Source organism: Oncorhynchus masou, chromosome 4, assembly GCF_036934945.1.
Source record: "Oncorhynchus masou masou isolate Uvic2021 chromosome 4, UVic_Omas_1.1, whole genome shotgun sequence".
Lineage (NCBI taxonomy): Eukaryota > Metazoa > Chordata > Actinopteri > Salmoniformes > Salmonidae > Oncorhynchus > Oncorhynchus masou.
The window spans coordinates 9,195,295-9,209,064 of NC_088215.1; the positions used below are offsets into that span (position 1 = coordinate 9,195,295).

Here is a 13,770-nt window from a genome sequence, read left to right on the forward strand (position 1 = left end):
GGGAGTAATACTTTACTATAATTTTAGCCTGTGGGAAACACTTTCCGTTGCATTAAATTGCATTATTATACGATTATTACATGATAGTTAATGTTGTAATTATGCATTGTTACACTGTAACTGGTACATTTCTATTCAATACAGGTACACAAATGCAGTTTCAAGATACCTACACAAAATAGCTACATAAAATGCCCATCAAACTACTTCAATTCAAACGTGTTCTGTCTCGATTTTTCATAAAGTGCCCCAGCTATTAACTAATATAATTAATAATCCATTTTTAATCCATAATTGTGTATAATATTATATTAACTAATATAATCCATCAGTTATACCTTAACTGCAGTGCAATAAAACATTAACTACAGTGTAATATTAAGGTTAATTGTTATCCACCCAGCTTTATATCCTATTATATCCTATTCTGTTGCTGACAGTAGCATGAAACCATGAAAACAATCCCTTGCTTTTCTTCTGGCTCGTCTTTCCTTCCTAGCAACTGGATCTGTGTTAATCTTTTGTCTGTGCCGTGCAGCCCTCTCCTTATTAGACAACTGCATCTACAGTATAAAGAAAGTGTGCCTTGAAATACCTTAAAATACTATAAAATAGTTTAAAATGATAATACTCAGTATTCATTCAAGTAAATATGAATTGCATGATTAAATGTTGTAAACTAGTGAAAACATGGGATAAGAAAGCTACTGTCCTTCAGCATAACGGATGACATAGTGGTATATCATGAAACTTTTGTTGTGCTGATACTGAAGGACGGATTTTATACATAAACATATTTAACAGGCAGTTTCTTGGCCACCTATATAACGTGTAATTACCTTGACCTATAAAGGTTATCCGGTTCATATTTAATATAGCTTTTATAAAAAATAACATTAAAAGTATGTTTTCTGTGTTGTACTGAAGGACATGCATTTTTGTTGCAAAGGTTACTAGAGGGTGAAAAGGTGAAATCATAAAATACTTCAGAGATTTACTCACCTCATCACATTGATACATAATCCAAGATGGCGTAGCAGTCAGACGTCAGTTTTCTTGTCCCGTGTATATATTTCGTATATATTTTAAATCTCAATTTCCATCTACGGACTGAACATACTCTCCTGCAGTCTGCCTCAGCCAATGTGGATTGGATCTGTAATTTTTTCACTTTGGAACCAGAACCCCCATCAGAAGCTAGCCAGCTTACTAGCTAGTAGTCAGTTAGCCACTGCTAGCGGTCATTACAGTTAACTCGGACATCAGTCAGCCTCAGCCCGGTCAGTTCCTGCCAGTCTGCACAGGGCGATATCAACCCAGAGCATATCGGACTGCTTTTTATCTACCACATCTCCGGATTCCTTCAGCAAGCTCTGAACCTTTACACCGGGTCATTGCAGCTAGCTAGCTGCTATCCGAGTGTCTACTCCAGGCTAACGTCTCTGTCCCGAAGCAAGCACCAGTTAGCCTGGAGCTAGGCCCATCTCCCGGCTACCCGAAGAGGTCCATCAGCCGATTCTTGGGCTACAATACCTATTCTGCCAATTGGCCTGGAACCTTTAACTGCTGACACTGAGCCCCGTCGATCCATCATGACTGGTCTGCCGACGTAACCGTCTGAGGGGGTTTCAACAGGCTCTATCGTTGTGACGTCCCCCGGAAGCCCATCTGCTAGCCTGCTAGCCCCGACCCGCTAGCTGTCTGAATCGACTTGTCTCCAGCTCGCCTAGCTACTCACTGGACCCTATGATCTAAGCTACATATTGCACCTCTCTCCCAAGCAAATTTCCTGCAATTCTATGCATTTTGCCATGGCTGATGCAGTGTAATTTTTCTCAAACAATAAAACCAATAGTGCTAAATTCAATTTTCTATGCTTCCCATTCTTACGTTTAATTTTTGTCTTTTATTTTTGGTTTTGTACACCAACTGAAACAAAATACAATATTTTTGGTTATGGAAAATATACTTCAGTGGTCTATAGGTGGTACAAGGATTTTCTACACTACACATGCTTGTTTTGTGATGTAAACTGAAATTAGGTGAACCATTTGAAGTATTGCAACCAGGAGATGGCGGTGCAATTCCTGCATAGTTCCTAACAGCTGTCATTCGAATACCATACAGCATTGTGAAGGGGAGAACCTGGGCTCTGACGTCTTGTATAGCATGTTACAGTACTGCCACTGCATTCCAATTTAGGCGCTTACCAATGACAAAATCTGCCATTTTTTTATACCCAAATACGGGAAAGGGCTACCAATCAGGAAGAGTTCGGTACTGAAAGACCACTGCATTATTTGATCTCTTATTCTGTGAACTACAATACCCAGCTTACCCTTTTCCATCTCCTGCTAAAGTAGTAGTGTTGTAGTTTGAATGGATATTTGGGTGTGTTGTTTTTATGTGAATGTCTCTTAGTGTTTGGCACTGTTTGGGGTTCAGACAGTGACAATTCTAGTACAAAAAGAAAGTACTGGCAAGAATTCTGCAAAGTCTCTCACGCACACACAACGTGCAGTCTCATCACTCTAACATATTTTTTTTCTATCAATGGTGTAGTATAGCTTGATGGGGTAAGTCAAATCGCAGTTTCTGAGAAAAAGTGAGACTAGAGTAGACGTTTCCTCTTTGTCAATTATCTTTTCATGCTCAAAGGATCCATTATAGTGATTGCGATGCGTTGGCGTACAATAATACCATTGGGGAAGGAAGACATTTGTTAGGCATATAATTCACATTTCTTTGCCATTTTCATTCTTCGGTTTAGACATTTAAACTGAGGTATCGGTGGTAGGTTTTCCATTTCCCTTTCATTATACATCTCTCTTGCTATTTGTATTGTGTCTTGGTTAAATTTCAACCCCAACATCTAATATTATCGTGGCCACCTAATCCTTTGTTCCCAATTGGCTCGTTTGACTACTCTACTAATCTGGTAGAAATAAAGGTCAGTGGTGAAATAATAATGGTAGATAATATTTATATAGCCAAGTACCAAATTGCTTAAGGATTTGATAGTCTTAGAGTAAAGCTATTGGATGGGTCATAACAAAAACTGATTTCCAATACTGGAAATATCCATTATCAGCCCTGTCTCGAGACTGCATTGAAATCTGCCTCTCTATTTCTGTAGATCTACCTCTCTCCCTTCCATGCTGAGACAAGAGACATGTGCTTCTCTCCTTAGCTAAGTGCATTCAGCACAGCAGTGAGAAAAACAGACGAAAAGGCTCACTAAGACGTGATGGCTTACCTCGGCTTCCAAACCTGCAATTAAAAAAATAAATAAAGCACAGAGGGAAGAGAAAAAAGAGGGCGGTGGAATGAGAGATAAACTAATATAGGAAGAGTGGGAGTCAGAAAGAGGGGTACCTTGCTCACCAGAGCAGAAAATAATTACTGATAGAGCACTGTCTTTAAGGGCTTTCCCCAATGTTGAGAGAGAGGGTGGCTACGGCAATGGAGGGGGAAAGGAGAAGCGCAGAGATGGCGAGGAGACAGGAAAGGATGGAACAAGAGGGGATGAAAAGAAAGAGAAAGGTATGAGGGAGGAGAGGAGGAAGGGGTGGAGAAATGAGGGGAAAAGAAAGAGAAAGATCTGAGGAGGTTGGAATATAGGGGAGAAGGAGGGTTAAATAAGGAAAGGAAATGAGGATAGTGATTCTTGAGGGACTCAGCATGCTTATCAGAAGGTTAGGAGCCAGTCATGACCCCATGTGACTATGAGGAGCTGAGAAGCACCATCTTCCTGCTGAATCTTTAAACAAGACTCTGGTTCTGCTGCCAACACCTTGACAGGTGATTGCCTGAATATCCTGGAACTCTCCTCACGCCAACTCCACCACCTGGGCATTGTGTGTGTTAGCTGAGGAGGCCGAGGTCTCACACTCACGCAAGCACACACACATAACAGAAAAAGAAAGCACACGAATGTGCATGCTTGTGTGTGTGCACGTGAGACCTTAGCTTCCCTCTTGAAAACTTGGACAGCCTTTCCAGCAACCTCAAGTATCTTCTTGTCATTATCTATGATGCTTTGCATGACGGTACACCTTCAAAAGGCAATGCACTGATCAATTCTGAATGAAAATGCGTCAGCATGGAGCTGCATTATCTGGTCTTACATTCCTTTCATTTGCCTAGATATCTGTTGACACACCAATGTTTTGCACTCGTTTAAAACTAACAACTCATTCTCGGTCCTCACATCTCCTTAGCCTATAGGGGGAAGGAGGAAACAAGTGAGGAGGGTGGAACACACACACACTTCCTGTACAATCTCTGGAGCGTGGACTCAATATGGGAAAAGTTCATGGGACTGTACTCTTTCCTCTTTGTCCTTGTCTGTGGTGACATCACAATGGGGAAGCAAAGCATTGCTTAACCTCATGTTCTATGAACCTGCGGTAGTGCTGTACATTCAGCTTTGTTTCAACAGACCTAAACGGGAATGTAATGGGTGCAGGAAGAAGAGTTTTTCCTCATAAAACCTCATAATGCCTCAGAACACTTTAACTACCTCAGACTACCTTCACGGCCCTGTGCGAAAACACATTACCGTTCTGAATGCATCTCTGCATTTTCAAAATTCCATAGCAATGCAAAGACCTTTTGAAATAAAATATATTTTCTTCCAACCCGAGGGCCTTGAACCAGATCCAATAATATACATGATACATATACGGCTCTGCCCTCGAACCATAGAAATGAATAAAGATAGGTTATGCCTTGAACATCCTTGAGAAGTAAGCCCTGAACCTACTGGGACTGTGTTTCTCTGTATGAATAACCATTTAGCCTCTAATAGTGCAGATCTCATTAGAGATCGACCGATTATGAATTTTCAACGCCGATACCAATTATTGGAGGACCACAAAATGCAGATACCGATTAATTGGCCAATTGATTCTGGGGGCGGCCCGTCAGGGAGTCCAGTACCCAGTTGCACAGGGCGGGGTCGAGACCCAGGGTCTCGAGCTTGATGACGAGCTTGGAGGGTACTATGGTGTTAAATGCCGAGCTGTAGTCGATGAACAGCATTCTCACATAGGTATTCCTCTTGTCCAGATGGGTTAGGGCAGTGTGCAGTGTGGTTGAGATTGCATCGTCTGTGGACCTATTTGGGCGGTAAGCAAATTGGAGTGGGTCTTGGGTGTCAGGTAGGGTGGAGGTGATATGGTCCTTGACTAGTCTCTCAAAGCACTCAAAGTAGTCGTTTAGCTCAGTTACCTTAGCTTTCTTGGGAACAGGAACAATGGTGGCCCTCTTGAAGCATGTGGGAACAGCAGACTGGTATAGGGATTGATTGAATATGTCCGTAAACACACCAGCCAGCTGGTCTGCGCATGCTCTGAGGGCGTGGCTGGGGATGCCGTCTTGCCCTGCATCCCTGCGAGGGTTAACACGTTTAAATGTTTTACTCACCTCGGCTGCAGCAAAGGAGAGTCCGCATGTTTTCGTTGCAGGCCGTGTCAGTGGCACAGTATTGTCCTCAAAGCGGGCAAAAAAGTTATTTAGTCTGCCTGGGAGCAAGACATCCTGGTCCGTGACGGGGCTGGTTTTCTTTTTGTATTCCGTGATTGACTGCAGACCCTGCCACATACCTTGTGTCTGAGCCGTTGAATTGAGATTCTACTTTGTCTCTATACTGACGCTTAGCTTGTTTGATAGCCGTGCGGAGGGAATAGCTGCACTGTTTGTATTCGGTCATGTTACCAGTCACCTTGCCCTGATTAAAAGCAGTGTTTCGCGCTTTCAGTTTCACGCGAATGCTGCCATCAATCCACGGTTTCTGGTTAGGGAATGTTTTAATTGTTGCTATGGGAACGACATCCTCAACGTACGTTCTAATGAACTCGCACACCGAATCAGCGTATTCGTCAATGTTGTTGTCTGACTCAATACGAAACATATCCCAGTCCACGTGATGGAATCAGCTTGGTCGGACCAGCGTTGGACAGACCTCAGCGTGGGAGCTTCTTGTTTTAGTTTCTGTCTGTAGACAGGGATCAGCAAAATGGAGTCGTGGTCAGCTTTTCCGAAAGGAGGGCGGGGCAGGGCCTTATGTGTCGCGGAAGTTAGAATAACAATGATCCAAGGTTTTGCCAGCCCTGGTTGCGCAATCGATATGCTGATACAATTTAGGGAGTCTTGTTTTCAGATTAGCCTTGTTAAAATCCCCAGCTGCAATGAATGCAGCCTCAGGATGTATGGATTCCAGTTTGCAAAGAGTCAAATAAAGTTTGTTCAGAGCCATCGATGTGTCTGCTTGGGGGGGAATATATACGGCTGTGATTATAATCGAAGAGAATTCTCTTGGTAGATAATGCTGTCGACATTGGATTGTGAGGAATTCTAAATCAGGTGAACAGAAGGATTTGAGTTCCTGTATGTTTCTGTGATCACACCACGTCTCGTTAGCCATAAGGCATACGCCCCCGCCCTCTTCTTACCAGAAAGATGTTTGTTTCTGTCGGCGAGATGCGTGGAGAAACCCACTGGCTGCACCGCCTCCGATAGCGTCTCTCCAGTGAGCTATGTTTCCGTGAAGCAAAGAACGTTAGTCTTTGATGTCCCTCTGGAATGCTACCCTTGCTCGGATTTCATCAACCTTGTTGTCAAGAGACTGGACATTGGCGAGAAGAATGCTCGGGAGTGGTGCACGATGTGCCCGTCTCCGGAGTCTGACTAGAAGACCGCCTCGGTTCCCTCTTTTACGGAGTCGTTTTTTTGGGTCGCCGGCTGGGATCCATTCCGTTGTCCTGGTTGAAAGGCAGAACACAGGTCATATTCTTGGTCGTACTGATGGTGAGTTGACGCTGATCTTATATTCAGTATTTCTTCTCGACTGTATGTAATGAAACCTAAGATGACCTGGGGTACTAATGTAAGAAATAACACGTACAAAAAACAAAAAACTGCATAGTTCCCTAGTTTATGGTTAGTTACATTGGTGCTTTTTTTCGTGAATGCGCTTGTTAAATCATCACCCATTTGGTGAAGTAGGCTGTGATTCAATGATACATTTAACAGGCACTGCATTGATTATATGCAACGCAGGACAAGCTAGTTAAACTAGCAATATCATCAACCATGTGGAGTTAACTAGTGATTATGTTAATTAAGATTGATTGTTTTTTTTCTAAGAAGTTTCATGCTAACTAGCAACTTACCGTGGCTGCACTCGCGTAACAGGTGCTCAGCCTGCCACAGTCTCCTCGTGAATTGCAATGTAATCGGCCATAATCGGCGTCCAAAAAGGCAGATAACTGATCGACCGATTAATCGGTCAACCTCTAGATCTCATACATTAAGAGCAATCCACAGCTTAGGGCAGCAGATCAGAACATAACCTGTGTATTATACAGCAATAGCAAGGAGCCGACAGTCAGCTAATTAGGGTTTTGTTCATTATTGCTTCTAAAGGTAGTGTATCATGAGGGGGAGCAAGGGAAAGAATGGCGTGGGAAGCCAGAAGAGGGAAAGGATGGCGCGGGAAGCCAGAAGAGGGAAAGGATGGCGCGGGAAGCCAGAAGAGGGAAAGGATGGCGCGGGAAGCCAGAAGAGGGAAAGGATGGCGCGGGAAGCCAGAAGAGGGAAAGGATGGCGCGGGAAGCCAGAAGAGGGAAAGGATGGTGCGGGAAGCCAGAAGAGGGAAAGGATGGAGCGGGAAGCCAGAAGAGGGAAAGGATGGAGCGGGAAGCCAGAAGAGGGAAAGGATGGAGCGGGAAGCCAGAAGAGGGAAAGGATGGAGCGGGAAGCCAGAAGAGGGAAAGGATGGAGCGGGAAGCCAGAAGAGGGAAAGGATGGAGCGGGAAGCCAGAAGAGGGAAAGGATGGAGCGGGAAGCCAGAAGAGATAGAAAAAATAAAAGCATATAGAGAATTGGAAACTTAGTTGATGATAACGACTTGGGGTTGGGAGACGTGTAAAATGGAGAGGGGGAGTGGAGGACAGACTGAGGGATTTGGGGTTGGGAGACATGAACACATTCAGAAGGAGAATGTGATGGAGCGAGAGACCGAAGGACGGAGAAGGGAATGTAAGTAGAGCCGCACTGAGGGAAAGATGGAGACAGAGGGAGTCTGGGGAGAGCTGATTGGGGGATGTAATGAGCTGTAGCAGACAGTCGGCTCCGAGGGGACTAACCGAGACACTCCGCTCCCCTCTACGACCTAGTTTGGGATCCCACCGAGAGGTAGCCGTCGCGCACTGGACCCCACACACACTCTTCCTCGCTCTCTCGTTCTCTCTTCAAGCACGTACGCACAGACATACTCACACGGACCCCCAGTACCACTCCACAAGTTATCTCCACTCCACACTTCTCTCTAGTACAGTTTGTCCTCTGACACCCTTCTCCATCTCTTCTCTGTTTGTTATGGCTGTGGATCAAAGTCTCATCTCCTCATGTGTGCTTTGGGAACACTTCAGGCGAGAAGTCCCTTCTCTCTCTCCGTCTCTGTCTCTCATTCTGTCTATATGGCCTTGTCTCTATTCATGTTCCATGTCCTATTTGAGGAGACTCTCGTGTGCCACTTTGACCTCTGTCCTAAAAGTTCATTACCACAACACACACACAGTGGGAGACCTGTGTCGCGAGCTCACCATCTGAATGTAATGGCCACCTGAGGTTTGTTGTGGGGAGCTGTTACACGGTGTTAGTTTGACCCTGGTCTGTGTACGTGCTTGAATGTCCAGATGAGAACACGTAGGCTGGACAGCTGGTGGCGAGGTTTCTGCATAATTCAAACGTTGGATTTGTGTAACGTGCGCGCATGAGTTCACACTCACACAACTCACGCACACACACACACACACACACACACACACACACACACACACACACACACACACACACACACACACACACACACACACAATCCCGACCTCAGACACACACCTGTGTTCCCCTTGATAATAGTGACTAAGCCCCATCTGCGATCCCAACCCAGCTGCTATATTTGCTGCCTCAGCAGTGCTATATAGTGCCTCTCCTCTACCTTTTAAACATCACCCTGCTGTGAACGCACTGGACCTGCTACCAGCCGGGCCGGTCCAAGCACGATGATACCCTCTTCACTGTGGGAGTCACAGTGCGGTCTAAATTAGAGGTCGACCGATTATGATTTTTCAACACCGATACCGATTAATCAGACGATTGTTCTTAATTTTTTTGTAATAATGACAATTACAACAATACTGAATGAACACTTATTTTAACTTAATATAATACATCAATAAAATCAATTTAGCCTCAAATAAATAATGAAACATGTTCAATTTGGTTTAAATAATGCAAAAACAAAGTGTTGGAGAAGAAAGTAAAAGTGCAATATGTTCCATGTAAGAAAGCTACTGTTTAAATTCCTTGCTCAGAACATGAGAATGTATGAAAGCTGGTTGTTCCTTTTAACATGAGTCTTCAATATTCCCAGGTAAGACATTTTAGGTTGTAGTTATAGGAATTATAGGACTATTTCCCTCTACCATTTGTATTTCATTAACCTTTGACTATTGGATGTTCTTATAGGCACTTTAGTATTACCAGTGTAACAGTATAGCTTCCGTCCCTCTCCTCGATCCTACCTGGGCTCGAACCAGGAACACGTCGACAACAGCCACCATCGAAGCAGCGTTACCCATGCAGAGCAAGGGGAACAACCACCCCAAGTCTCAGAGCGAGTGATGTTTGAAATGCTGTTAGCGCACCCCGCTAACCAGCTAGCCATTTCACATAGGTTACACCTGTCTAATCCCAGGAGTTGATAGGCTTGTAGTCATAAACAGCACAATAATTGAAGCACAGCAACGGGCTACTGGCAAAACGCACGAAGTGCTGTTTGAATGAATGCTTACGAGCCTGCTGGTGCCTGCCACCGCTCAGTCAGACTGCTCTATCAAAGCATAGACTTAATTATAACATAATAACACACAGAAATACGAGCCTTTGGTCATTAATATGGTCAAATCCGGAAAGTATCATCTCGAAAACAAGACGTTTATTCTTTCAGTGAAATACGGAATCGTTCTGTATTTTATCTAACGTGTGGCATCCATTAGTTTAAATATTCCTCTTACATTGCATCACCTTCAATGTTATGTCAAAATTACGTAAAATCCTGGTAAATTAGGCGGCCCAAACTGTTGCATATACCCTGACTCTGCGTGCAATGAACGCAAGAGAAGTGACACAATTTCACCTGGTTAATATTACCTGCTAACCTGGTTTTCTTTTAGCTATATACTACTGTGTATTGATTTTAAGAAAGGCATTGATGTTTATGGTTAGGTACACATTGGAGCAACGACAGTCCTTTTTCACGAATACGCACCGCATCGATTATATGCAACGCAGGACACGCTAGATAAACTAGTAATATCAACCATGTGTAGTTAACTAGTGATTATGATTGATTGTTTTTTTATAAGATAAGTTTAATGCTAGCTAGCAACTTACCTTGGCTTACTGCATTCGTGTAACAGGCAGTCTCCTTGTGGAGTGCAATGTAATCAGGTGGTTAGAGCGTTGGACTAGTTAACTGTAAGGTTGCAAGATTGAATCCCCCGAGCTGATGAGGTGAAAATCTGTCGTTCTGCCCCCGAACGAGGCAGTTAACCCACTGTTCCTAGGCCGTCATTGAAAATAAGAATGTGTTCTTAACTGACTTGCCTAGTTAAATAAAGATTGTCCAAAAATACTGATTTCCGATTGTCGGCCCTAATTAATCGGCCATTCCGATAAATAGTCTAAATAGACCTGGATATACCCTGCATGTATCCCTTTGTGACCTGACCCTCACCTAAACCTCTAGTTCAAAGACCTTATGCTATGCAATTGAAAGTTACTTGTTGTTTCTGTGATATCAAATTTCTTTTCACTGTGAAAACACAAACGTTTGTGGTTGTGGTTGACACGGCAATGCTTCCATGCAAACGTTCAGTGCTTTCTTGCTGCCCTGATTGGACTGGACCTCTGTTTGTGCCCCCAGGTTTTGCATGCAGAAAAGTGCCAAGCTGGTGCCAGGAGTGACGTTGGACCTCATTGAGAAGTAAGTACCGCTGTGGCAACTCTCCCGCTTTCATTTCTGCTTCCTTTACTTTATATTGCTATGCTTCTTTTGTTATTTCAGCGAGTAGTGTAGTTTGGACTGATTTTTAAAGCCCTTTTTTCTTTTGTAAAGATCTGTGTTTTTTTAATTTTTTTATGGATGGATTTGAGTATGTTCTTGTTGTGAGTGATACAAATGTGCCAGATAAAAGGACGTACAGATGCAATTCCACTCGTTTTGAGAACGTCGGAGGCAACTTGCAGCACCTGGAGCTCTTTCTCTATCCCAACTACACAGAGAGAGGACGTTCACACGCTGACATAACAGTTAAACAAGAGCCGGAGAGACAAACTTTTCACTACTTCAGATTTGGCGAGTCTTTGTCTGACTCAGGCGCACGTTCTCGCTTTCCCTCCAAACACACATGCTGGCGTGTAAACGCCAGCATGACTTTCCCTGCAGCTAATTGTGTGACTCAGTCAGCACATGGCCATGATTCCCTCGGTGTGCTCAGTGTTAACCAGGCCAGAATGGACACACACACACAATCTAGTCCTCCTCTAGAGGTTAATTAGTGTGTTTGGCTAAGGGCTAGTAGAGGCTGAGGGTGTCATGGTGCAGACTCACTGAACGTGTGTGTGTGTGTGTGTGTGTCAGGGGCTCACAGTTCATCTAGTAGAACTCTTTTCCCAGTGTGATGCTGATAGTCACGTTTCACTCCTCTCTGCCCCTCGCCAGATAGTCACGTTTCACTCCTCTCTCTGCCTAGTCTACACCTCTCCAACACTGGAACTGTGTTTAGGATTGGCTCCAAACTCCAGAGTTGCCTCTCCTGTGCCCCATAACTCAGGCACCTCAGGCGAACTGCAGCCCGTTCCTCTTTCAAACAATCCCCTGTTTTGAAGGAGAGGATACAAGAAGTGTCTCTCTCTCTCGTCAGGTGGATAAGGTACTCCCTTCCTTCTCTCTTGCTCACTGTATGGCTCTCCCTCTCTCTCTCTCTCTCTCTCTCTCCCTTTGGCATCATGTCTAACTCTCTCGCTCTCTTCCCACCTTCTCTGTAGCTCTCTCTCTTTTCTCCTCTTCCTCTCGCCTGCTCTCTCTGACGTGTGGGGATGCCCCTGTGGAGGTTAAAAGCTGGTTGAGAAATAACCAGCGAGCGCCTTTCAACTAACAATCAGAGAGATCTCTCTTACTTTGCTTCTCTCGCGCTCTCTCTCCTCTCTCTCTCCTCCACTCTCTCTCCTCCACTCTCTCTCCCCTTTTATTCGCCATATCAGTACATCACGGGCCGGTTTTGACAGCTTTGACACCTCTCCCTCCTTCCATGTCTCACTGGACTGGAGCGGTGGGCTGCGGCGACAACACATCCAAAGGCACGTCAGGAGGCTCATACGAGCGTCAGTCTTATCGTAGGTTTGTGTCGGAGATTGAGGACGTGCTGGGAAAACGCTCCCCTCTAAAACACTAGGAAGGAAGCTCTGTCGGCATTCCGACTTGACCCAGATGCAGACCCTAAAGAAATCAAAATGCAGGTCGTGTTTGAGAGCTTTTTGAGTTTGAGAGTCCATGTTTTTGGAGTCCTCGTCTCAAGTGAATGTGTAGTGTATTCCGTAGTGTACTCGTTCAGTATCACCTCGTTCAGAGTTGGACACCATCCGACCGTGTAATCAGTCCGTGCTGGGAAAGGCTTCCCTTCCGAGTGTGTTTTTTTAAGTGACGACGTGCATCTGACCCAGATGCAGACCAAAAAGAAATCAATGCGAGTGGTATTTCAGAGCTTTGCAGATGTTTTAAGTGGTGAACTAGTTCATAATCGGACTTCACCGCCAAAAGGTACTGGAGTCCAGTGCAGAGCAACAGAAGCGCTAGTTCATCATGACCTGTAGCCGTTCCTCTCCTAAGAATCACCCAACACCATACCATGTGTGGTTGCCAATGTGCTGCAATGGCAAAAACACGCCTTTCAGAGAGACAGATTGTTTTAGACCGGTTGCTCTGCCTTCTGACGGGCCTGTTCTGTTGGGTCTGTTGAGTTCACACCTTGTCACAACCCTCGTTTAAAGGACCTTCTCATTTACCTCTGTCTGGAACTTTAAACACAGCTGGTTTTGGTGGCAGTCTCTAAAGTGGTTACTGGTCACTCAAAAAACACAAAAGTGATATCTGAACGCTGTAACGTTGCCCCAGGTGTATTAGTGCAGAGTTGGATCAGAACCCTGAACACACCCTGTGTGGTACTCCAGGACCGGGGTTTTAGACCGCTCTAATAAGGAGTGTTGCTGAAGCATTAGCTACCCGATGGCTGAGCTGTGTCAGTGTGTGTTTCAGCACTGGGCCCCAGGACATTTACCTCCCAGCTGAGTTTGTGACTCAGTCAGCACATGGCCATGACTCCCTCCGTGTGTTCAGTGTTAACCGGCCATAATGGACACACACACACACACACACACACACACTTTCTGCTCAGAAGGCCAAAATGTTACATATCAACAGCCGACCCCCATTACTTAAGACTAAGTCACTGCAAAGAACTTAAACCAACTAATAATTATTTACTTCTCCTCTCCCTCCTACACACACACACACACACACACACACACACGCACTCCTACATACACACTTATTGCAAAAGGATCTTAGATAAGAGATTGAGTCACGATTCTAAACCATGTCAGTTATCGTGACTAATACTTCAGTCAGATGCAATGTAATGT

The 13,770-nt window shown here is 44.6% G+C and overlaps 1 protein-coding gene across 7 annotated transcripts in view; it reads left to right on the plus strand.

Annotated features, from left to right (window-relative positions):
- The window catches only part of LOC135522894 (regulatory-associated protein of mTOR), a 211,878-nt gene that overhangs the window by 94,924 nt on the left and 103,184 nt on the right, over positions 1-13,770 (plus strand). For all 7 annotated transcript variants that reach the window (XM_064949578.1, XM_064949609.1, XM_064949587.1 and 4 more), the window contains exon 8: positions 10,994-11,053. In XM_064949578.1, the coding sequence (XP_064805650.1) occupies positions 10,994-11,053 (60 nt within the window). The remainder of the gene's footprint in view (positions 1-10,993; positions 11,054-13,770) is intronic.